The sequence below is a fragment of the Bombyx mori genome, chromosome 16 (assembly GCF_030269925.1).
Source record: "Bombyx mori chromosome 16, ASM3026992v2".
NCBI classification, from domain to species: domain Eukaryota; kingdom Metazoa; phylum Arthropoda; class Insecta; order Lepidoptera; family Bombycidae; genus Bombyx; species Bombyx mori.
This window is the reverse complement of record NC_085122.1, coordinates 3,627,379-3,653,905: the sequence shown is the minus strand read 5'-3', so window position 1 is coordinate 3,653,905 and position 26,527 is coordinate 3,627,379. Positions and strand designations below refer to the sequence as shown.

At 40.2% G+C, this 26,527-nt stretch overlaps 1 protein-coding gene and 1 long non-coding RNA gene across 2 annotated transcripts; both read left to right on the top strand.

Moving 5' to 3' along the window:
• The first annotated feature begins 309 nt into the window (after window positions 1–309).
• Window positions 310–26,527, top strand: LOC105842064 (uncharacterized). Its single transcript, XM_012692738.4, has 2 exons — window positions 310–850; window positions 25,374–26,527. The coding sequence occupies exons 1-2, from the start codon at window positions 845–847 to the stop codon at window positions 26,346–26,348; spliced, it is 981 nt and encodes a 326-aa protein (XP_012548192.1). The 5' UTR covers window positions 310–844; the 3' UTR covers window positions 26,349–26,527.
• On the top strand, window positions 1,602–2,942 carry LOC110385687 (uncharacterized). Its single transcript, XR_002430947.3, has 2 exons — window positions 1,602–2,409; window positions 2,804–2,942. It is a non-coding gene; the product is annotated as an uncharacterized LOC110385687 (long non-coding RNA).

Below are 26,527 nucleotides of genomic sequence, written 5' to 3'. Positions count from 1 at the left end.
GGATGCAGCTGGAATAGCCCCTTAGGATACCAGCGAAAAGGTAGGGAAAACAAAAGAATGAATAACCACTTAATATTGCATGTTTTTTAAAACAATTAAGCGTTTACATTATTACTTATAGTCTTTGTGTCGTTATTTAGTAAACCCTCAATATGAAGCGTCAAAAATCAACTTGCGTTGCAAAGACGCGTATTGCGCGTATACCTATCTGAAACAAAAATACTAAACAACCATTTAAATAAAAATAAATGAAACAATAAAATAAAATGAAAAATTTAATGAAAAAAAAAATTAAAAGCCTTCAAGCGTCAGTAATCCCTAGTTCTTAACATAAAAATAAGGCAACTTTTGGGGATGTGGAGTTAGAGGCAGTAGTGCCTGACCACACTTTTTATTGTAAACAAAATAGAACACAGCAAGAGTACTGTTGTTATCTGTGTTATAGAGCAGCTGTTGTTATCTAATAGGACCATAATTCAGGTTAATATAAATTTAATGGTTTGAAGTAATTAGTCGTGAGGACTGACCGACCCTTCCGCGAGGCTGGCGCGTATCACGACCAATGAAGTGGTTAAAATCGCGGCCGTTTGAGAAAGTAAAATTTTAATGCAGCGCGCCCCGCTTCACTCACAGTCGCGAGCGCGCCGACAATTCAACATTACGTGTCGTTGCCCTTATAAAAAAAACAAAAGTGACATCAGGAACCGGTTCGTTCCGGGAAAACTTTTTTAAATTAATACATACTAAATTCCATAGAAGTAATCTGTGAACTGTGTTTTTTTTTTTTTCATACAACGAAAGTAGAAATTGAAATACCTAATATACGGGAAGTGTGATAGTGAAAATGAATGTAAGTTGATAATTCTCACTTTATATAGGTACTTGTCTGTTAGCTTATTGCTGAAATTGGCAATATTAAAACCACTCACATATTTTTTCCGTCAAATTACTCTTAAATCAAATATTATTCTTACTTACTAAAATATTAATGCCACCCTAAATAATAATTGAAAATGTTAGTTCATTTCCTTATGTAGGCTTAGGTTGACAAGTTCTCAACTTTCACACGACTAGCAACAACAAGTCAAGGCGTTGCAGGTTTCATTCCTTTGTCTAAACAAATCTCATTCTTTTCAACTTTCACGGATTGAGAAAACCAGAAAAGAAAACTACGTTTGTAATTATAACGTGTGTGATAAAAGTAGGCTGACATTTTCAAAGCCAATAACTTGTGTTTGCCATTGTTAATTTTATGCTAACAATAACAAAGAGTTTATTAAAAAAAGCTTAAACTTTTTAAAAAATTATTCATAACTGCTAGTTATGGATAATTTACCTATAAAGTATTTATCTAAATGCCTATAATAATAAATAATTGGATATTAATCATCTTTTCGAGAAGCATTATATCGTGCATATATGCCTAATTATTTTACGCTAATAAAGTAATTTTCACATTGTAGAGACGTATTTTTTATTCCCTCAATGCGTAAATATAGCTCATAGTCATATCCATAGATGTGAGTTGTTTACCTCAGCACATAAACATCACAACGTGAACCCAACTACACATCTTAAGGCCGAAAGCTCAGTTATATTGTGTATCCCACCCTTTAAATCCGGTTTACAATCCAGGAAAAAATATCTTACTGGAAGATTCATCTTCACCTTTTCACTTTTATAGAAATTAAACAACATAAGTCTAGTTATACCAGCGATTTAGTAAGAACATTAACTAAACAAGAGTCTCAATACCTACAGTATTGCTGTCAAACATACTTTAGCTTAATTAAAAACAAAATAAGTCATCTCTTCTGCTCTTCTGTCAGCTGTCAAAGAAAAATTAACAAATTTGAACAAATTGAAGAAATTTTCAAAACGAGCTTACCTTAACAACATTCGCCTTTATAAATACTTTGATGACAAAAAAGAAAGTGTGTGGCCATTTCGCCTTTTAGGTGTATTGGTAAAAATGAAAATCTATTAATAATAACACGCAAAAATGTTTAACGTTTAAGATATAGTTTGAGGAATCGGTTTATTCCGCGAATAAAACTTAATAAAGCGTGTAATATGGTATTAAAAACGGATATCTAAAAACACAACACTGTTCGCTTAAGTACATAAAGTAAATACTTATATATGTTTTTTATGTGAATTTCGATAAAAGAAAAAAAATACTTTTCCCGCTCAACTCGCAAATCTACTTTCACACGTTCGAAATTACGCGATCGGAAACCGGTTTTACTATTTGTCTACGTTAAAATCTTACGAAAATTAAACATAAACAATAATTACAAAAAAAAACTTTATTATTTTTCGTTACTTTTGTTCATAAGGCGTCTAAATTAAACTATATAGAGTTATTTTCGCCACTACGGATGTTTTTTGCAATGCAGTTTCTTGTAAGTAAGTAGTATGAATAAAGCCGCCAGTTCACGGTACTCAACAATACAATACAATTATTACTGGTGGTAGGGCCTCTTGTGAGTCCGCGCGGGTAGGTACCACCACCCTGCCTATTTCTGCCGTGAAACAGTAATGCGTTTCGGTTTGAAGGGTAGGGCAGCCGTTGTAACTATACTTGAGACCTTGGAACTTATATCTCAAGGTGGGTGGCGCATTGACGTTGTGGATGTCTATGGGCTCCATTAACCACTTAACACCAGGTGGGCTGTGAGCTCGTCCACCCATCTAAGCAATAAAAATAAAAAAACTCATGATGAGTTCGCTAACTAATACAAAAAAAAACCACCTTTATGATATTTTCATATCAAATACATGAACCTATGTTATTGTACAGATTTCCGGGCGGTGAGTCAATTGGTTCAAAGCTATGACGTGTCTTGCAAAGGCACTGATTCTGCAGGCAGGGTCGTCTTTAGTCGGAAAAATTCGTGAATAATACTGTAGGATTGTAATAAATTCATTGAATCCAACTATTTGTATGTGTTTTAATTCGAGAAGTTTCGAATGTTTTGCAGACAGTGTTAATAAGGCCAGACTAATCTAAATTTAGATGAACCAACAGAGCTACCTAGGGTTAAGGGAATACCGGAGTTCATAGACATCGCAAATGCATGAATGCCGCCCAACACCTAATGTGAGACATGAGGCCGAATTCCCAATAGAGTCCCATTGCTTGCTTACCATACGTAATTTACAATTTTAACGCTATTGTCCTGATTTATGGCCTTCATAAATAGAGTACTATATACTATAATTACTATACTATAATTTTTCCTTTACCTATTCGCTGGTAGCCTAAGAGACCATTCCAGATACGCCCGGAAGGGTAAGTGAGCTCATGGGCTCAACCTGAGAGAATTTGCTAATACCAGCCCTAGCAAGAGCAGCGATTCGTAGAATCTACCACCGGATCGAAATCGCGACCCACTGAGAAGATCCGGCGAGAAACTCAGTGGGCTGTGTCTGTGGGTTAGTTCGCTCGTCGAACTCTTCGTTATAATCGACGAGTTCTACGAGGACATTGACCGGTTATTATAAATAATATGACAAGAACAAGTACGAATGTTTACGAGAAGTCAAGAGCATAATTTCCGAAAACTTGTATGCGTAATTTTTGGGGTTAAAGGCTTATGTTACTATCTATACTTCTATACTAATATTATAAAGAGGAAAGATTTGTTTGTTTGTTTGTTTCGAATAGGCTCCGAAACTACTGGACCGATTTGAAATATTATTTTTCCATTAGAAGCCGACATTGTCCCTGATGAACATAGGCTACTTTTTTTAATTTTTTTTTTATTTATTTTTTTTGGTTTATGTGTGTTTTAATGTTTCCGAAGCGAAGCGAGGACGGGTCGCTAGTAATATATAAATCTGCAGTGGTTTTTACGGATGTTCCGTTATAACTATTGAACCATGCATCCGATTGACTTTAAATTCCTATCCTTCGTATCCATGTAGAAAATACATGTACTTAATGGATAGGCTAATAATTATATGAGTGTTGGACTCCCTACACCAGTTGCGTTAATGACGAGAATCTTCGTGGGGATAAGAAATAATAATGTTAATTTTAAATGGCCAGCGAAGCGGACGGGTACAGCTAGTAATATTATAAAGCTGAAGAGTTTGTTTCTTTGAACGCGCTAACCTTAGGAACTATTGGTCCGATTTGAAAAATTCTTTCAGTTTTAGACAGCCTATTTATCGAGGAAGGCTATAGGCTATACAACATCACGCTAAGACCAATACAAGCGGAGCACCAATAAAAAATGCTTCAAAATCGGGGTATTTTTTCCTTTTGAGAACTTCCGTTGCGTGCGCTGCAGAAACGGTTAAAGTTTCGGTAAAATAATGTATGACAGAATTGTTTCCCTTTAAAAGATCTAAAAAAAGTCTACAGCTAGTACAATACATAGTTACAATCCTGATCATATTCTTTGCTTAGTCCAGTAAGCCCCGTTGCCGTGCGAAACTTAAGATTGAAGTAATTTATGCAAGATTTAACATTCGCATTCGGTAACAAAATATAAATGCTATCTAATCTACTTAAGTATGTATATAAAATTCGTTGCTTGTGCGTATGCATATCGTATGTTCTTTATAGACTCCAAAACGGCTAGACAGATTAAATTTTTAGTTCATCCTCAGATGGGCCTAGCGAGTGATCCTATGAAGTTCTGTTGTGGATCGGATTCAAACGCGAATCAGGGTTGACCAGCCAAGCGGGCCGGCTTCGGCTAGTTTTAAATTTCTTTTTTTTTACATAATATCGACTGTAATCAATATATGAAAATCACTACACCCGGTAAAGTATTCGAGACAGCTGAACATCGAACGTAACACATTATTTTTTTAATTCAGTTAATAAAATAACAATAGGAAGTGAATTCTGCTCGCTCGCTCAAGCGTCACCAGTAACAACGCGGTAGCGTTAGAAAAAGTAGTTGCAAATTTTATTATATCGTCAATATAATTGTGTGGATTAAACTAGAATTAAGTAGGTACACCGCATGCATAGATAAGTCTTGTTTTAAACGTAACATTGCAATATTGTTTACATTACGGTAAATGATTTAAGATTAAGAATTTATTCGCAACGTACCATTTTTTTTCGGGCTGAATGCCGAAACGCATACGTGAGGTTTTCGCGCCTACGTGTATTCTATTCGCAACGATATTGACCCAATATCAGAATAGGGTAGTGGTAGCTATTATAGATATTTGACAGATACCCTAATCGCTCTAATGATGTTTTCAAGGTATGTTTGCATATGTATAAGTTCCAAACATTTGGACCGTCGGTCTATGGAGAAAATTTCTCAAAGTATAACGCAATAAAATAAATGTCTTCGGAAAATCAGACAATTAAAGAGCGGACAGAAGATGCATGTGACTAGGAGATGTATGGAAATGGTAGTGCAAGGTAGAGGGGGAAGAGGTCGACCGAAGAAGACATGGATGGAGTATGTGAATGACGATATGAGAGAGAGGAGTGAGTGTTGAGATGACGGCTGATAGAAGAGAATGGAAGAGAAAAATTACCTGTGCCGACCCCGCCTAGTGTGATAAGGTGGAGAAAAAGAAGAAGGAAAATCAGATAATACCGACCGCGACCGTGGTGCCAATTAGTTTCGAAACTTTGACGTGTTTTATTTCAATCTCAATAACGTAAGTAGCTATTGATATGAAAGTTAGACGGCGCCAACTCGTGTTAGTTAGATGTAATCACTTCCGCTGAAGTTCCGATGCGTAAAAACCGTCATTTACGTTAGTCCATTCGAGGCGTATAGAGAAAAAAAATCTAACTCCATTCTGTGCTTAGAGCCCGCCATTTGCGTTTAACGGCGACTTCTTGAACTCATACTCTATGCTTCGCGTTTAATCTATACATATAATAAAATTGGAGTGTCTGTTTGTAATATTGAAATAACCGCTTTTTACTACATGCAATACGGTATATACACCGAAATATTTTTTTATAATTTTTGTCTGTCTGTCTGTTTGTTCCGGCTAATCTCTGGAACGGCTGGACCGATTTTGACGGGACTTTCACTGATAGGTAGCTTATGATATAAGGAGCAACTTAGGCTACTTTTTTAGACTAGCTTCACCCCGCGGCGTCACCCGCGGGTAGCATCGTGAGACTCAGCTAGTTATGAAATATAATGGTTTTTTTTAAAAACCTCGAAAGCAAGAATCCAGAACAGTAAATGATTAAACTGATAACTTCCTATTTTGAGAAATATAATTTATTATTATTATTATTATTTTGTTATTAAACTTTAGACGCGTTACGGAAAACAGATCAGCGCGTTTTCCGACCGAACCTAAATGCTGAAAGCAAATTTTAGATAACCACGACAGAAATTCAGCTAAATGAAATCCTACATAACAATCGCCTTTAATCAATTTTATTTACAATTTTACTGAAATTTCTTTAAGCACATGAAATTCAAAATAAACAATTCTGAAGCAACTAGGTAACAATTGCGATAAGAAACGACCCGATCACGTTTCGTCGCTGTCGTCAGTCGTTCGCGGGTGTTACGACAACAAAACGAAGGCCGGCAATCGGCATAGCACGGTCGTGACTTGAGACGTAAGATACATATATTTATACTATTCTTTTGTTGTTGCAAATAATTTGAATTTGTCCTGTAAAGTGTGATGCAAGCATTCGTGAACTTTTTTCATTAGCAGCATTATGAAAGACCTAATGTTTGGAATTCTATCAACCCACAGATGTCCACGGGGATCCGCTGGATGCAAGCAGCGCTGGACTGATCGTTGTGGCGAGGTTTGGGGGAGGCCTAAGTCTAGCAGTGAACGTCTGTGGGCTGAATGCCCAATATTATATATTAATTCAAAATGATAATCAATACAATAAGAATCTTATACGATCTTACACAGTGTTTGTTATTATTTTAATTCTAAATTTTAAGTTTTCTTAATTTTTCTTTAAAAAAATTCCCTACTTATTCGCTGGTAGCCTAACTACAGGTACGTTCCGATGGGTGGTTAGCCCTAGCAAAATTAGTGCTTCGCAGAATCTATTACCGGATCGGAAAAGTGACTCACTGAAAAGATTCGGCGAGAAACTCAATGGACGGTGTATAAGGGACTTCAGACGAAAAGACGCCCGACGCGACTGTGCCGGCCTGCCAATTATTGTTCTAATACTTCCCCAACAAATGGTCATGATGAAGCAAAAACATCGTGTAATAAAAATCCAAATCCAAACCCGCCATAAAACTTCATGGCCCAAAATTAGTAGCAGCATTCATATTTAAGGCTCCGTAAGCACCAGGCTACGGAGGGTAGAAGTAAGGAGCACCATCTCAGTTTATTAAAAAGTGTCCGCTGAAACAGAGCCAATTCAGATGGCGCCAAAGTAGCATGTGGAAAGATTTTAAATTGGCGCCATAAATTAATAGAGTAGGATATTCAGTTAAGAAGGAAAGAAGCACTTCCTACGTAAATAGTAATAAAAATAAATAATTGTCATTTTAAATACTGCATATTTTTAACTAGACAAGTCACGAAAAATATTAAATTTGGTCCATGCTACCAGGAGAGCCGTGAGGTCGTTCACACTGGGCGGTTTCATCCAATAAAATCAAATGAAAAACGCTGCCGAATTGCTGCATTATCTAATGTTGTGTGAATGTTTTTAGGATTGCACAATAACCAAAAAAGTCATGATGCAGAAAGAAAAATTAACAATGCAAACGGAAATGTAATGTGTGATTTTATGCCACATTTTTCAGTCCAGAAAGATTTTATCGATATATTTTTTCACACAAGTAAAATAACGAAATGTTGTATTGTAGTAGGTAACTATTGCATAATATCATTTCATAGATTACTATTGTGGTTTAATGATCACCGTAATTTGTGATCTTTGTCAATAGCTTTCTGTTAAAGCTGTTGTTCCTTTGTTTTTTTTTTTTAGTATAGCAATTGTCTCCCTACGAAGCATTATTGTTAGCCGACTTAACCTAAAAGGTGTATGGCTCTAATAAATAATATAAAAAAATAAAAAAACGTTATTGCCAGGGTTGCAGTGTTAAAATCTTCATCATGAAAAAAGGAGTGAAAAAAGATAAAATGGTTTTTTTTTGAAGCTGTGATAGGGATGAAATTAAATGAAATGAAATAAGCGCTCCACTTAAAAGTGAGAATTTACTAAAACTTTAGTGGAGTTTTTGGAGGAACCCGAGATGCCACGTCCAGCGACTTTGTTTCATTTTCCAACACTCATAGACGCTATAATTAAAAGTTTAAACCTACAGAGAGTTTAAACTAAAAAATTAAACATTTTCACAACTTCGCTCTCGTGTAGCCGCCAGAAAGGCTGCCATTTTGTTGTTAAATATGGCCAAATAGAAATAAAATACATTTTTTTTATTGCTTAGTTGGGTGGACGAGCTCACACCTGGTGTTAAGTAATTACTGGAGCCCATAGACATCTACGACGTAAATGCGCCACCCACCTTGAGATATAACTTCTAAAGTCTCAAGTATAGTTACAACGGCTACGCCACCCTTCAAACCGAAACACATTACTGCTTCACGGCAGAAATAGGCAGGGTGGTGGTACCCACCCGAGCGGACTCACAAGAGGTCCTACTACCAGTAAATACGCAAATTATAATTTTGCGGGTTTCATTATTACAAGATGCTATTCCTTCACCGTGGAAGTCAATCGTGAACATTTGTTGAGTACGTAATTCATTAGAAAAATTGGTACCCGCCTGGGATTCGAACACAGGTGCATCGCTCAACACGAATGCACCGGACGTCTTATCTCTTAGGCCACGACGACTTCGATAGTCTATTATACATCTGAGATAGTCTATTTTCCAGGTACTAAGACAAATCTGTGACGACACGAGTGTGACGTAAACAATTTGTAATTATCATACTTTTAGTGCGGACAATATAATAAGAACATCATTACGATACTTACAAAACAAATATTTATAATGACAAATTCACGAAATTCGACAATTTTCGACAGTCAAAAGTTCTTAACCTATAAAAGTGAAAGCTTACTGAGGTCAATGACGGGAAACGGTCGTGAATGAACAATGGCTACCAGATACCTGGACAACGCAAACAATGGGATGTAGAAACTTCGGACATAGGATGCTGCTCACGCGTTAGGAAGTGTCCGCCTGACCTTACCGAAACGTTAATATATGCGTTGTGCGTCTTTGTAACGGCTTGATTTTTGTTGTTGTACCACTGATTTATGCTGGTTTGTGACTAGAAGCAGTTGTTTCTAAGTGGCAGCATTTGTATTATGGTTGATTACTTTGGAGTAGATATTGGCTGAGCACGGTAAGACCCGTTTGCCCGTATAAAACAATAAACAAAAAACAATTTGGGTAAATAAGAACTCTTCTTTAAAAAAAATAAGGCATAGCTACAAAATTTACAATATTTGTTTACAAATTGAATTTTAAAAAAAAACACGAACTTTCCTCTTTTCCCGCGGAACGCTGAGAGCGGCAAAGGCAAACATGAAACGTACTAACTTACCCTTATTTACCTACGCACGTGTATGCAAGTGGTAAAACCCGTAGTGCACTTTAAAAAAAAAATTACGATTGAGTTGAAAGAAATACTAAATCATAATTATAAAGAGTTCTTATATTATTCCTTCAACTTTTTTATATTTTTAGTGCCCTCGTAGCCAGAGGAGCAAACGGCCCAACTGACGGTGAATGGTTACCGTCGCCTATGGACGTCAGCAATGCTAAGGGCTGAACCAACCTGCTGCCTACCGTTAAGTATTCACCACAAGCCTCGTTTGAAGAAGGACATGTCATAGCGCTCGGGAAACGCCGTGGACGGGAACTCATTCCAATGCCGGATGGTACGTCGAAAAAAAGATCTGTGGAAGCACACTGAATGAACGTATTGGTTCTAGGGGTTAGGTAACTTGTATAAAATTCAGTTTCAGGTTTACAGATTTATGAACACATTACTGCTACTACACTTCCGTTGCCCGACGAGAATATCTACAATTGTACTACACGCAAAACTAATTGAAATCATTCTGATGTCCATCATGATCATTATTAATAAAACACACTTATATGTTGCGTGAGACTAGTTTAGTTAAGTATATTTTTACTTAAAAATTCTCATACGCATTAATGCTTACATAATTTACCATTCACTTTCTAGCATCTAAATATCTACTTTTATATTTATATAATGCGAAAATTAATTATACTTCCTAAAACTGCATGTAGAGGCAACGCGCATGAGATTCAAAGAGCAATAAATTATGTTAAAGTACTAAATAATGTGTAACATGTACATAAAATATTTACATGGACACATTTGGGTGGTACCCAAAATGGCCGCTATTTTGATTAAGTTTTTAAACAAAATAATTAAACAATTTATCATAAAATCGATCGAGAGAAAGTGATGAATACAGAAGGGTGTTCACGACCCTCAGCAGTCAGCATTGAGGAATACGACGCGAAGATGAATAGGAGAGTCATAAAATATGATAGAAATCGTTTAACTATTTTGTTTTTGTTTATTGTAATTTGATATAACCTACCTGCAGTACTTACGTAACTTAAAAAAAAACAGACATCCAATTCAATGATAATAAACTCAACAAAGGCTTTAGTGAAAGCAATCGTTAGTTACACTTAAGTGATAGATACAATTAGGACAGTTGCTCAGAATGAATAAGCTCTAATTGCTACGAAATGTCATTAAGGTCCTGTTTCGCTGTTGAGAAAGGAGGGGCGCCCGGCGGATACTGCCGCCGGGTACCGTCCCATCGTGTTGTTGGATGAGGTGGGCAAACTGCTGGAACGCATTCTGGCAGCCCGCATCATCCAGCATCTGATCGGGGTGGGACCCGATCTGTCGGCGGAGCAGTATGGCTTCCGAGAGGGCCGCTCAACGGTGGACGCGATCCTTCGCGTGCGGGCCCTCTCGGAGGAGGCCGTCTGTGGGGGTGGGGTGGCCTTGGCGGTGTCGCTCGACATCGCCAATGCGTTTAACACCCTGCCCTGGTCCGTGATAGGGGGGGCGCTGGAAAGACACGGAGTGCCCCTCTACCTTCGCCGGCTGGTCGGCTCCTACTTGGAGGACAGATCGGTCACGTGTACCGGACACGGTGGGGTCGTACATCAGTTCCCGGTCGTGCGCGGTGTTCCACAGGGGTCGGTACTCGGCCCTCTTTTGTGGAATATCGGGTATGACTGGGTGCTGAGGGGTGCCCTCCTCCCGGGTCTAAGCGTAATATGTTACGCAGACGACACGCTGGTCGTGGCCCGGGGAGGGAGCTTTGCTGAGTCTGCTCGTCTTGCCATCGCTGGGGTAGCGCATGTCGTCGGCAAAATCAGGAGATTGGGCCTCGACGTGGCGCTCAGTAAATCCGAGGCCATGTGGTTCCACAGGCCCCGGAGAGTGCCACCTGTCGATGCCCATATTGTGGTTGGAGGCGTCCGGATCGGGGTCGGGGTGCAGTTAAAGTACCTCGGCCTCATTCTGGACAGTCGTTGGACCTTCCGTGCTCACTTTCAGCACCTGGTCCCTCGTTTGTTGGGGGTGGCCGGCGCGTTAAGCCGGCTTCTTCCCAACATCGGGGGGCCTGACCAGGTGACGTGCCGTCTCTATACGGGGGTGGTGCGGTCAATGGCCTTATACGGGGCACCCGTGTGGGGCCAGTCCCTGGCCGTGGGGGTAGCGAAGTTGCTGCAACGGCCGCAACGCACCATCGCGGTCAGGGTCATCCATGGTTATCGCACCATCTCTTTTGAGGCAGCGTGTGTACTGGCTGGGACGCCGCCTTGGGTCCTGGAGGCGGAGGCGCTCGCCGCTGACTATCAGTGGCGGGCTAACCTTCGTGCCCGGGGCGTGGCGCGTCCCAGCCCCAGTGTGGTCAGAGCGCGGAGGGCCCAATCTCGGCGGTCCGTGCTGGAGTCATGGTCCAGGCGGCTGACCGATCCTTCGGCTGGTCGTAGGACCGTCGAGGCGATTCGCCCGATTCTTGTGGATTGGGTGAATCGTGACAGAGGACGCCTCACTTTCCGGCTCACGCAGGTGCTCACTGGGCATGGTTGCTTCGGTGAGTTCCTACACCGGATCGGAGCCGAGCCGACGGCAGAGTGTTACCATTGTGGTTGCGACTTGGACACGGCGGAGCACACGCTCGTTGCCTGCCCCGCATGGGAGGGGTGGCGCCGTGTCCTTGTCGCAAAAATAGGAAACGACTTGTCGTTGCCGAGTGTTGTGGCATCGATGCTCAGCAACGACGAGTCGTGGAAGGCGATGCTCGACTTCTGCGAGTGCACCATCTCGCAGAAGGAGGCGGCGGGGCGCGTGAGAGACGCACAAGCCCGCCGCCGTCGAGCGGGGGCCAGGGAGGCGGATCTCGCCCTAGCCCTGGCCCTCTAAGTGTTTCGGGTCCCCCTCATATGTCGGTCTGGGGCCCGGCGAAGGGGGCCTAAGAAGACGACGTGCAAGCTGCTCTGCACGCGTTTTACGCAAGAGCATCCGGGTGATGGAAGGCCGGCTATCCTCGACCCACGCTGGTTCTGACCCAGCGGGGTATTTCGTAGGATAACCTATTCAAACCGGCGCCATCTAGGCGGGCTTCGGACAGCCTGCCGACCGAGAGGGCTGGTGGTCGTGGCGCCGACGATCGCTGGCCCGGCGTCCCGAGGGGGAGGGTGATGGGAGAGATGTGCTCCGCACTAAACGCTTCACTCTCCTCCCCTTGCCTTTTCATGAGTTCTGTCTCATGCGAGGGTTGGACGTTGGTTGTTGAGCGACAGGAGGTTTTAGTCGGTTCGACTCCGACATGCCCCACCCTCCATCCCCAGTGGAGGGTGGGAGTCCGGCGATTACCTCCTGACAAAAAAAAAAAAAAAGGTCCTGTTTCAATTCTATTAGTTATTTCAGCAGATTCGTACTTGGGATTTGCGGGTCAATCGTAGTTTCGTTACAAAAAAACCTTTGTAGTGAGACTGATAAGTTTGAAATGTAACTCTTGCCTCAAAGGTATTTCTGTTGAATTTACTTTGGCAAAATCGTTTGAAGCAATCTTCAATAATGTACTCTACCATATTCATATTACTCTACATTAGTTGTACCGCTCGGAGATAACATTTCTTGTCTAGACTGGGACAAAAATATATGAATATATTCATCTTACAATAAATTTGTCTATCATACATTAAAATTGGGCTGTGCCAATTGAAGTAGAAAATACTATAATACAATATTATTTTAAAATTTTAAGTGACAAGACGCCTACTACTGTATAAGACTTATACAAAAAAATCACTAAGAATATTCACAAACAGTCTTCTGTATAATATAATAACCTCAAAATATTTTTGTTTGTATATATGTATCAAACCAGACAAATTGTTTGTAATGTGCCCCTGCCCACTGAGTTTCTCGTCGGATTTTGTCAGTGCTCGCGATTTCTATCCGGTGGTAGATTCTGCAAAGTATTGCTCTTAGGGTTAATATTAGCAACCCGTCCGGGCATAGCTAGAACAGCCCCTTAGGCTACCAGCGAATAGGTACAGAAAAAAAAGTTTGTAGTATAATCTATCTTCTATCTATCTATATTATAATTTATGACTTTTTGGCGGGAACGCGAGGAGTGAAGTTGTGTGATTTGTTTTATTTTGTCTATTTAGTGTTTCTTCAGGTTTAAATGTGTAATAACGGTGGTTTATTAACTGTTTAATATTTGTGAAATCAAATCAAATCAAATCAAAAAATGCACAAATGTGGGAAAATGAAACAAAGCCGCTGGACGCAACTTCTCGGGGATCCTCCAAAAAGTCCACTGAAAAAATCTTAGTGAATGACCACCATTTTACTTAGATTATATTTCATTCCATATCATCTCATTTCATTTAATTTCATCCTAGTTGATTAACGTCTCAAATTAATCATTTTCATTTCATTTCACTGCATATTATCATTTTTCATAAAAATAAGAATATAAATTAAAATAAGACATGACTTAAAGGTCTTAGTTACCAGGTCATAAAATCACTTAAAAAATATACATATTATATTATAATTTATACAAAAATGAATTGCTGTTCGTTAGTTTCGCTAAAACTCGAGAACAGTTGGACCGATTTGTCTAATTTGGGTCTTGAATTATTTGTAAAAGTCCAGAGAACGTTTAAAAGGTATTTATTTATATATGAAAAGTCTCGGAATCAAATAAAAATAACAATTTTGTTTGTCCTTTGATGTGTCCCCCATCGGACGGATTCCTTTTGTCTTTTATTTATCGATTGAGGCACTACGAAGTCTGCCGGGTCAGCTAGTAATTACCATAAAAATAACAATCCAATAACTGCTACGGAAACTCCCGTTGCATAATATAATAGATTTCACTTTCTTTTACGATTCGATTCACGAACGCGACCGTTTTCACGTGAATACTAATCATGTGACGCGTGTATTGATGACAGATACGGATTAAGTTTGTAACAAATATTGTTTTAAGATTATTATCTGTACTAATATATAAATCTACAGTGATTTTTGCGGATGTTCCGTTATAACTACTGAACCATGCATCCGATTGACTTGAAACTTGGTATCCATGTAGAAAATACATGTACTTAATGGATAGGCTAATATTTATATGAGTGTTGGACTCCCTACACCAGTTGCGGGGGCGTTAATTTTGAGAATCTTTGTGAAGGTGAGAAATAATAATGTTAATTTTAAATGCCCAGCGAAGCGAACGGGTACAGCTAGTAATATTATAAAGCTGAAGAGTTTGTTTCTTTGAACGCGCTAACCTTAGGAACTATTGGTCCGATTTGAAAAATTATTTCAGTTTTAGATAGCCTATTTATCGAGGAAGGGTATAGGCTATACAACATCACGCTAAGACCAATACAAGCATACGGAGCAACAATAAAAAATGTTTCAAAATCGGGGTATTTTTCCCTTTTGAGAGCTTCCGTTGCGTGCGCTGCAGAAACGGTTAAAGTTTCGGTAAAATAATGTATGACAGAATTGTTTCCATTTAAAAGATCTCAAAAAAAGTCCGCGACAGCATAGGTCTATATGTTAACGTATTAAAATAGTCGCTAGCGTATCGTTAATCATAAACTTCAACATTTGACCCCCAATTGTAAACCTAAGTACGCTCCTTAAATCTGACCGAATAATGCATTACTATACATATGAAAGACCGAGATATGATTGCACTGGTTTCCTGTGGCCTCACATTTCCTGGCTTCTCAAATATTTCTAAAATGATCGTTAATTATAATAATACTTCCTATTTCATTATTTCAATAACAGTATGATAATCTGTGAAATACTAAATTTTAATAATAGTATCTATACTCAGCTACCTGGAAAATAAGATAGGTTAATATTACCGCTCTATTAATAGCCTAGATAACATTACTTATGATTGACGTTAAGACTGACTCGTGGTGCAGTATTAAGCTTCCCTGACGGTGGCACCGGGGGTCGCAGGTTCGATTCCCACGTCGGGAAAACGCGTGATGAATAGGTTTGTTTGGATGCTTATTATCGATATGTATGTAAATATATGTATTTATTTAAAAAATGTATATACGTATGTATGTCAGTCTGTGATACCCATAACACAGGGAATTCTGAATTGGGGCCGGATGATCGTGCATGATTTTTTAATAATAAACGGACAGACTCTTTAAAAAAAAAAAACACTTAAATCTTAGTAAATAACCACCATTTTACTCAAACTCTATTTCATCTCATCTAATCTCGTTTCATTTTATTTCATCACAGTTGATTAGGTACATACTGTCTCAAATAAATGAACGTCACCTCTTTTCTCTCCACATATTTTTTTATATAGGTAGCAGAATATTTATTTATAACTTGATACTGGCAAAAATGGGATCGCAAGAACCAATTGCCATACTGAAAAAAGAATAGAATTAGCCGGGTAGACGAATAATATTTAATTTAAATTATATAATTATATAATATTGTTTAAGATATTACATTTTTAATAATATCTAATATTTAATATAATTTAATTGATATTTAAACTGATAACAAACATGAAAATAAATGGACGACCTCGTAACTAAAGTTTAATAATGTACGAACGAATTCCATACTAAATGCGTTTAAAGCCTTTTCAGTACAGTGTCGTCACGTTTCTAACATCAAACATTATACGACAACTGTCCTGTTTGTCGCAACCACAGTATGTCAAAATGAATGTAGACTTGCAAATTTTGCAACAACAACTGAACCAATACATAGGACTATAATTTTGAGTCGTTTGCTATTTATTATTGGTTATTTGTCATAATATATGAAGCAACTGGTGGTAGGACCTCTTGTGAGTACGCGCGGGTGGGTACCACCACCCTGCCTATTTCTGCCGTGAAGCAGTAATGCGTTTTGGTTTGAAGGGAGGGGCAGCCGTTGTAACTTACTTGAGACCTTAGAACTTATATCTCAAGGTGGGTGGCGCATTTACGTTGTGGATGTCTATGGGCTCCAGTAACCACTTAACACCAGGTGGGCTGTGAGATCGTTCACCCATCTAAGCAATAATAAAAAAAAAAGCAACGCCTATAGGTCAACGACCTCGTTTGTAAGTATAATAGAGTAGTCGTAAGTTCATCAAGCACTCTTCTATTCTAGACAGATCTTGACAAAGAAAAGAAGAAACAAAACTTGAACTGTCTATGCGACTGGTAAAAATACATCGAGGATTTCAACCCTCGATATATTTTTGCCAGTTGCAAAACCTTTCAAGGTTACATTATTTAAGCGACATTTATCTATCTTTGTAATTAAAGGTGCGTTTTATTTGGTATTAGCATCAACAGTTCGATGTTTTTAATTGAACTTCAATTAAGTGTACTCAAATCTCGGCCTCGTGTTGGACAGCCGGTGGGCCTTTCGTGCTCACTTTGCGGAGCTGGTCCCCCGATTGATGGGGACGGCCGGTTCTTTGAGCCGGCTGCTCCCGAATATTGGGGGACCGGATCAGGTTGTGCGCCGTCTCTACGCGGGGGTGGTGCGATCGATGGCCCTGTACGGTGCACCTGTGTGGGCTGAGCCGCGCAACCGGGCCACTATGGCTCGGTTCTTGCGCCGGCCGCAGCGCACCGTTGCCATCAGGGTCATCCGCGGATATCGCACCGTCTCCTTCGAGGCGGCGTGTGTTTTGGCGGGGACGCCGCCATGGGAGCTGGAGGCGGAGTCGCTCGCTGCCGACTATCGGTGGCGCAGCGAGCTTCGTGCTCGGGGCGTGGCGCGTGTCCCCGAGAGTGAGCTGCGGGCGCGGAAGGCCCATTCTCGGCGGTCCGTGCTCGAGTCGTGGTCGAGGCGATTGGCCAACCCCACGTGGGGGCTACGGACCGTCGAGGCGGTTTACCCGGTCTTTGATGACTGGGTGAATCGTGGCGAGGGACGTCTCACCTTTCGTCTGGTGCAGGTGCTGACCGGGCACGGATGCTTCGGGAAGTACCTGCGCCGGATAGGGGCTGAGCCGACGACGAGGTGTCACCATTGTGGACACGACCTGGACACGGCGGAGCATACGCTCGCTGTCTGCCCCGCTTGGGAGGTGCAGCGCCGTGTCCTGGTCGCAAAGATAGGACCTGACTTGTCGCTGCCTGGCGTCGTGGCGTCGATGCTTGGCAGCGATGAGTCATGGAAGGCTATGCTCGACTTCTGCGAGTGCACCATCTCGCAGAAGGAGGCGGCGGGGCGAGTGAGGGAAAGCTCTCCTCACTACGCAGAAACCCGCCGCCGCCGAGCAGGGGGTCGGGACCGGGGTCGTATCCGTGACCTGGCCCCCTAAGAGCTAGGGGTCCCACCCGTTTTGTGCGGGGAGGGACCCAGACGAGGGGTGGCGTGCTCTGCACGCTCACCCGCAATAGGAAGCCGGGTGATGGTAGACCGCGTTCCCCCGACCGCTCTGGGGGAAGGTGTAACGCGGCGCCATCAAAGCGGGCTCTCGGCCCGCTGAACGAGGGAACCGGTGGTCGTTTCGCTGGCGGCCACCGGTCCGGCGTCCGTGGGACGGTGGGATGGATGTAATGTGCTCTGCGTCAACCCTGTCCCGCCGTTTCAATAGCCCCGACTGGGCTCCGGCCCGGTCCGAGGTAGGGCGCCGGTTGTGAGCGGCAGGAGTTTTTAGTGAGGTTCAACTCCCACATACCCCACCTGCCGCGCGGGTGGGGATCCGGCGATTTTCTCCTGTGGAAAAAAAAAAAAAAAAAAAAAAAAAGTGTACTCAAATAGCTGAAAAAGTTTTTTTGTCATTATATTTTTTTCAAATTTTAAACTTTAAATGGCACTCCTGTAAAGTTGCAAATATCTTACTTACCTATACTAAATAGCCTTTCCACCCTCGATATATTTTTTTTTATTTCGATTTCGTCAAGGGCGGGGCAGCCGTTGTAACTATACTGAGACCTTAGAACTTATATCACAAGGTGGGTGGCGCATTTACATTGTAGATGTCTATAGGTTCCAGTAACCACTTAATACCAGGTGGGCTGTGAGCGCGTCCAGCCTTCTAAGAAAAAGAAAAAAAATATATAAATAGAAATAGAGTTATAGTCCACAACAAAGTATGAAACTCGTAATAACTTAATTCATTAAAACTTTCACGATTAACTTTGTGTTTAAGTATAATATTTTATAATTTGTGCCATGCGCTGGCACATCGCATAATCATGGCCCGTTAGCAACATGGATTCAGTGTGCTTAGTGCGAGTTTCTTAACGTTCTCGATAGCGTAAAAGTTATCTCATATTTGCATGGAATGGGATCGTTTGCCTACGTTTGCCGCTAGGGGCGCTGTTCGAACTGCATACAACATTGGGTTAACTTTTACGCTATCGAGAACGTTAAAAAACTCGCACTAAGCACACTGGTCACCGTCCTCGTCGAGCGAATTAACCCATAGACACAGCCCACTGAGTTTCGCGCCGGATCTTCTCAGTGCGTCGCATTTCCGATCCGGTGGTAGATTCTGCTAGGGTCAGTGTTAGCAACACTACCGGTTTGAACCCCGTGAGCTCACCTACATGTTATGGTGAAGCTGACATAGCCTCTCAAGGTTATCAGTTTGGAAGGAAAAAAAAATTGGATAGAATAGAAATGGTCGTTTAAAATATCGTTTTCGGGAAAAGTAATTTTACCTAGACGCCGCGATTGAAAAAAAAACATTATCCCAGTAGCACTTATTTCAACGCTCCGTTTAAACTGGAAGCGGTGTCTAAACATCTACATTAAGTGCGTTAAATGAACAACTTTTTGGAAAGCAGTAACAAAGGAATGAGAATATCTTATCTTAATATATTATTATACAAACCACGTGTCACGTTGTTTATCCGCGATGGACTCCTAAACTACTTAACCGATTATTAAATTAAATTTAAAACAGACGGCGCCTTAAATCAGTTTTTAAAGACAATTGTAATACTCTTTTTTTTTATTGCTTAGATGGGTGGACGAGCTCACAGCCCACCTGGTGTTAAGTGGTTACTGGAGCCCATAGACATCCACAACGTAAATGCGCCACCCACCTTGAGATATAAGTTCTAAGGTCTCAGTATAGTTACAACGGCTACCCCACCCTTCGAACCGAAACGCATTACTGCTTCACGGCGGAAATAGGCGGGGTGGTGGTACCTACCCGTGCGGACTCCCAAGAGGTCCTACCACCAGTGATTACGCAAATTATAATTTTGCGGGTTTGATTTTTATTACACGTTTATTACACGTATTCCTTCACCGTGGAAGTCAATCGTGAACATTTGTTGAGTACGTATTTCATTAGAAAAATTGGTACCCGCCTGCGGGATTCGAACGCCGGTGCATCGCTACACCCGAAAGCACCGGACGTCTTATCCTTTAGGCCACGATGATTTGAATCTGACATTAATATATCATAGATGGCGCTGTGTTAAAAATACCAACGTCTCACATAAGCTACAAAATTTAATGACATAAACACCACGCGTTGCTGAGGCTAAAGTATAAGTGAAATTTATTTCGTAGTAAACGCAATACAGTGAAATCCAATTGTTCTTACTTTGTCAATTTTTGGTATTAGCATAGCGGGCCGCGTGTTATTTAGAAACAAAAACCTTAGCCACAGCAACGTGTGGCCGGGTCTGCTAGTATTATAGAATCGATTATTTTTTTTGGGCCGTTTCGAACTTTTTACTTGGCGCACTTAAACAGTCATAAACGTTGCGTGTTGTTAATTACAATTACAATGTACGTGAAACTTTTAGGACCGTGCGAAATAAGTCCGCTCTCCGACATTGTTCTCTTCAACAGCCGTCTGTTATTCTTCATTGATCTCAAATTTGTGGTAATCATTTTGTGGTCAAATAAATTATTTTTAATTAAATAACATTGAAAGCAAGCGTTTGAATTTTTTTTTTATTGCTAAATGGGTGGAGGAGCATTCAGCATTCACTCAGCATTCAAGCTGACGACTTCCAAATTTTCCACTACATACACAGAAGAATTCAATAAAATAGTATTAAAAAGAACGAATATAATACTCCAACTTTGTATAGAGTTAGAACGTTTGCCGCTAGGGGCGCTGTTCCAACTGCATACAAATTAGAGTTAACTTTTACGCTATCGAGAACGTTAAAAAACTCGCATTTAACACCTTGAACAATGATCTGGATCTTAGGCTAAGCTTCTCAGGCCGTGATGACTTCCTTCAGAGTTGCTTTCATTACTGCTATCACATCTTAATCGTGTATTGTTACTGTATCCTTTTGCTTTCTATACAGTATTAAACTTACACCGGGAATTATTATAATAATAATAATCTTTCTCCGCTGGCGTTCATTGCTCACTGAGTGAAACTAGTATAGAGAAAGTTGCTAGTTTCAATGTCCGTGATGTAAATTATCCGGTCCGTAACAGCGTTATTCAATATGATATATTAGCATATAATAACAGATATCTTTATTTCTGTTTAGAGATTTACCGAGGCCCGTCGATAACATTACCAATAATTACGCAAAAAAAACCTGGTTAGATTTTTAATACACGAATCTATGAGCTGTTATAGTTTACTGGTTATAAGTTTTATGAACTTGAACTTATAGGTTACCATCGTGCTGCCTATTTCTGTCGCAAAACAAACCTGCGATTCGCTTTGAAGGGTGAGATAGCTGTTAAGTAATACAATTGAAACTTCAAACACGTGTCTTATTATTCCAATCACGTTCCAGCGTAAAATTGGGCAACCTCCTTATTTCAGATAGGCTATGCTATGGAGGATAGAGGTAAGTAGCACAATCTTGTATAGGGGAAAAGTTGAAAAAGTGTCCACCTGTAAAAAACAATTTATTGTTTGGAAGACTCACCGAAATAGCGCTACTGTGGGAAGTGGAAATTATATGAATATAGCAGTTTTAAACAGTGTAAAGTGTGCTGGATTGAAGTGAAGTGTGGTAATTTGTGGCACTGTTTTTTAAATCTTTCCACTTGCTACTATGGCGCCCAGTGGTGGATTTACAGTCTCGGCCGCCCTAGGCCCCAAGCCATCAGCCGCCCCTTTCTCAGCATCCACCATATAGACTACATAATGAAATTACTCTATTGCCAAATTTTTTCTAAATAGATTCAGGAATTTAAAAAAAAAAAAGTTTTATGCGGTATAGATTGCACCATGCAATGTAGTCCGCCCGCCATACGTTTAAATAAGTTTTTTGACACGATTAGGGCCGCCACTAAGTCTGGCCTCCCCAGGCCTGGGCCTACTAGGCCTTAGGGTAAATCTGCCACTGATGGCGCCATCTTAATTGGCTCCCTTTCAGAGGAGACTTTTTAATAAACTGAGATAGTGCTCCTTACTTCTACCCTCCATGATATGTATATTTTCTTATCTAGAAACATCATCACCGCCAATGCTTTTGATCATGTAATCTTTAAACGTAAAGCCTTATGAGTACATTACAAGAAGCATTGCATTACTTTCTCAGCAAAACTCGTTTGTTCTCTTGATACCCGTACGTGGGATTTTCTTCTTTAATTAGGTATTAACGTTTTGTAACACATAACAGCTAGTAGATGTAGTTTTCTTTTTTGCGTTTTTTTTTTTTTCAATGTTAATATTTTGTAAAACCGTGTGAAACTGCGTTAGTCGGAACGTGGAATTACCAAACTTTTAAATGTATTTATTTATTAAGCACAGATAAATTATTATAAATTTTAATATGCGATCGGGTTTCTTCATTTCGAATAACATGCATGTTTTAATTATTATACCGTGTCGTGTATTTTGTCGGGAATCAATAAGGTTATCCCGACTGACTGTTCTAACTAATCTCTGTTTAAGTATTTTAGTACAAAGTTTACTGCATTTATTATATCAATGCGCGGATAACCATTGCGTGCATGGTTCTTTTAAATAAGCCACGAATCACAACTACATAACGCTTTCAAATATAATAATGATATAGTCATTAAAATATAGTGTACTATTTTATAACGTTAGTGACAAAATAAACAAAGAGGGAACTGATTTGGTATCTGTGACTTTATAGATATGTGTTATATTTAAATTTCGTTGCACAGTCGTCATTTAATTTTCATAGTTCTCTGTAAGGAACATTAACAGAACAAAAATCTAATATAGATATTTGCATTTGATGACGTCAAAATTAATTGAACGCCATAAAAAATATATCATTGCTAACAAGGTAATGCGATAAAAACTCTCGTAATATAAAACTGAATCCCAATAATTATGTTAATTCACTTCGGGTTCACACTTCACTGATATCCATCAACTATCATAGACAAAAATTCTCATTATTGTAATCTTTTTGTCAATAAACACTGCCATTGTTACATTTAAGCATGAAAAGTAACAAATTCATTACGAAACTGACCCACTTTGAACGGAGATGGTTAAATTATATATTTTTTTGTAACGAGATAATAAGATAATCAATTTATGAAAAGTCGTTCCGCTATTATATAATTTAAATTCGGAACTCTGTAACGAGCGGAATAAAAAAAAGTTTAGAAGTTTATTGGTAAAATACTTGGTATCGATAATTTTGAATTAGATTACATATACATGAATCTTATACCGGTACACTGAAAGGGAAAGCTTACGTATTGCAGATGACTGGAATAATCGATTAATAGAACCAATGCCCAGCCTTGAATTCGACAGCCCTACATTCAATAGGTCGCTTGAATAACACTATAGTAGCTTTTGACAGTGTTAAAAACACTGCTCATAACGAGTGCTTATAATCAAAATAGTAGTAATAATCAAACCAGCCGTTGTTTATGTTATGATATATTGTAACCAGTCTGAGGCCGTGAATCATTTAAAACAGCGATGAAAGCTAAATAGCGCCATCTAGTATCATTAAATGCAACCTCGTGAACCTACTGTTATATGAGTCGACTATTATCAAAGGCGGCAATCTGACTTTTGGACAATGATTGGTAAATCAAAAAAACGAATTATTGACTTTGTATTCCATTGGCAGTCACAAAACTCTTCGGAACGAGATCTTAGATAAATAACAGGTTAACTATTAACCTTTATTTAATGCAGGTTTTGAACCGTATTCTTTGAAGGAGACGATTATATTCAAATAAATCTGTATTGACATATCAATAAATTTTTTTTGTCCAAATGTACAGATTGCCACCTTTGATAATAGACGACTCATATGTTAGATAGAAAGATTCACTCTATGATCTCTGATTATGATATTGTTAGTAGAGTACATAAAGCATCTCAAGGAGAACTCTGAAGACGTTTGAATAAAATAAAACATGACCCTGACTCAATGGCGTATGTACCTAGTACCTACTTAAGTAGCTATACCACACCCCCGATCGCCCTCTTCCGCCAACCTATACCCTAAGCCAGGAAGGTCAAGTAACTGGGAATCACCCTGAATGCATCCATGACATTCTGCCCGCATATAAAATCAGTCCGCGACCGTGCCGAGTTTATTCTCGACAGACTCTACCCAGGTATTTCCCAACGTGGGCCCCACGCCCCGCAAGGGGGCAATTTGATAATTAAAGGGGGCAATCGCACTAAATTAATATATAAAATCTGTATTAAAATTATTTTGAATTTGAATTTCAGTTTTTTATTATGTTTTGAAATATTACTCACTGTGTTTTGGTAACAATTTCATAGTGATTTCTTCCTAAAACCTATCATTTATGTTTCATAAGTGAACAAATTAATTTTTTATGTTAAAACTTATGTATGGGAGGCATAAAAAATTTAGAAATGTTACAATGGGGCATAGCACAAAAAAGGCTGGGAAACACTGCTCTACCCCATAATCTGAAAGCGGAGAAGTGTCCTTTCGGAAGAAGGTGACAGTTTACAAAACTTGTATTTTATTATTGCAACTTACAAGGCCCGTCATGACTTACGCGAGTAGTGTTCGCTCAAGCGGCCCGCACAAGCATTGAGACCCTCAAATCCCTACAATCCCGCTTTTGCAGGTTAGCCGTCGCAACTCCGTGGATCGTGACGAACGTTGACCTACACGACGACCTTGGCCTCGAATTAATCCGGAAACACATGAAGTCAGCGTCGGAACGGTACTTCGATAAGACTATGCATCATGATAATCATCTTATCGTTGCCACCGCTGACTACTCCCCGAATCCTGATCACGCAGAAGCCAGTCACTGTCGACGCGCTAGACACGTCCTCACGGATCCATCAAATCCAATAACCCTTGCATTTAACGTCTTTAGCTCCAACACTAGGAGCAGGCTTAGGGGCTTCGATAACCGTGCTCGTCGAACTCGGCAAAAAGTTCGACGTGCAACCTAACTTATACATCAGCCCGCTGAGTTTCACGCCGAATCTCCTCTGCGGATCGCGATTCCGATCCAGTAGTAGATTTATTCGCGAAACAACTACTCTTGAGTTGTTAGGTCTCTTTTGGAGGCGCTCGGGCAGCTGTTAGCAATCCCACCCCTCCTGGCTGAAACCTTGCTCACCCACCTGCCATGGTGAAACTGGAAAGGCCTCGGGGCCATCAGTAATACCTCAATCATAAAAAAAAACTATACCATCTGAGCTCCATGGCAAAGTTATTGGCTGGGGCCCCTTAAAAAGTGACGTTGCAATTTAATTTTATAAAATTACTGAAGTAATTATTAATTACGTTGCAATTTAATTTTATTAAATCAATAAAGTAATTACCCAAAGCATTACTCACTTTATTTGCATTTTAGTTAACTCTCATTATCTTCTGATACCTATCTCCTGCTATTCCAGTTATTAAAAAAGTAGTTTAAATGGTTCATTTAAAATATTCGGTTAATATGAACAATTTTGAACAATTATTTTCTCTTCATTTCAGATTTTATGGTGCTGGCTGGTGGTAATAGCATTGTCATGGGGAAGAGCTAGTGGTCACGGCCGCCTCATAGAACCTCCCTCCCGAGCGTCGGCATGGAGGTTCGGATTTGACACGCCACATAATTACAACGATCACGAACTCTTCTGCGGTGGATTCTCAAGACAATGGAATAAAAACGACGGGAAATGCGGCGTTTGCGGAGACCCATGGGATGCTAGTACACCTCGAGCTCACGAGTTGGGAGGAAGATTCGGAAAAGGTATAATAGTACGTAAATATGCACCCAAATCAACAATAACGATAAAAGTAGAATTAACGGCCAGTCACAATGGATTCTTTGAGTTCAGAGTTTGCGAAGAACCAAAATCTACAACGCAAGAATGCTTAGACAAATACGTTCTCAAAATGGACGGAAAAGACAGCACTAAATTCTATCCGAGAGACGGAAATAAAGTTTACGAAATGAAGTATCAGCTGCCTGAAGGACTGGAATGCTCTCATTGCGTAATGCAATGGAGGTACATTGCCGGAAATAACTGGGGTAAGTGCGAAAACGGAACAGAATCGGTCGGGTGTGGACCACAAGAGGAGTTCAGGGCTTGTGCGGACATAGCGATCGGCGAGCGCTTTAGTACAACCACCAGGAAGCCCAGACCGACCTACGTGCCTCCTGGAAGACGGCCGACAGTGCCGACGCCGGAGGAGTCCAGCGGAACCGCCTGGTACGGTGCTGTCATCGCGATCACGACACTGCTCATTTCGATTGCAGTGCTCGCGGCTATTTACCTGTATTACTACAGAGGCGGAATGAGAATTAAGAATCTGTTGAAGTCAAAGTCGCTTCCACCTGCACCCCTGCCTCCTCCGAGACACAAACGCGCCTCGTTGTCTAGAGAAACGCCTCCGGATCTAGTGCCGGCTAAAATATCGACCGTGGAATCTGGTTTTGAAACAGTAGACCTAAGAGCTAAATAATTGAGAATTTTTATTCTATTGCTGTTAATTTGTAAATCTGTGTATGTGTTCGAAATAGGTCGGATTCGTCGGTCAGACGCATTCGTCCCGAGTGATTTTATAGAATAAAATTAAATTTAAGTTCGACGAAGTTCATGAAAGATATTTATTACGGATTAAATGTTACGAAATTTTTTAAA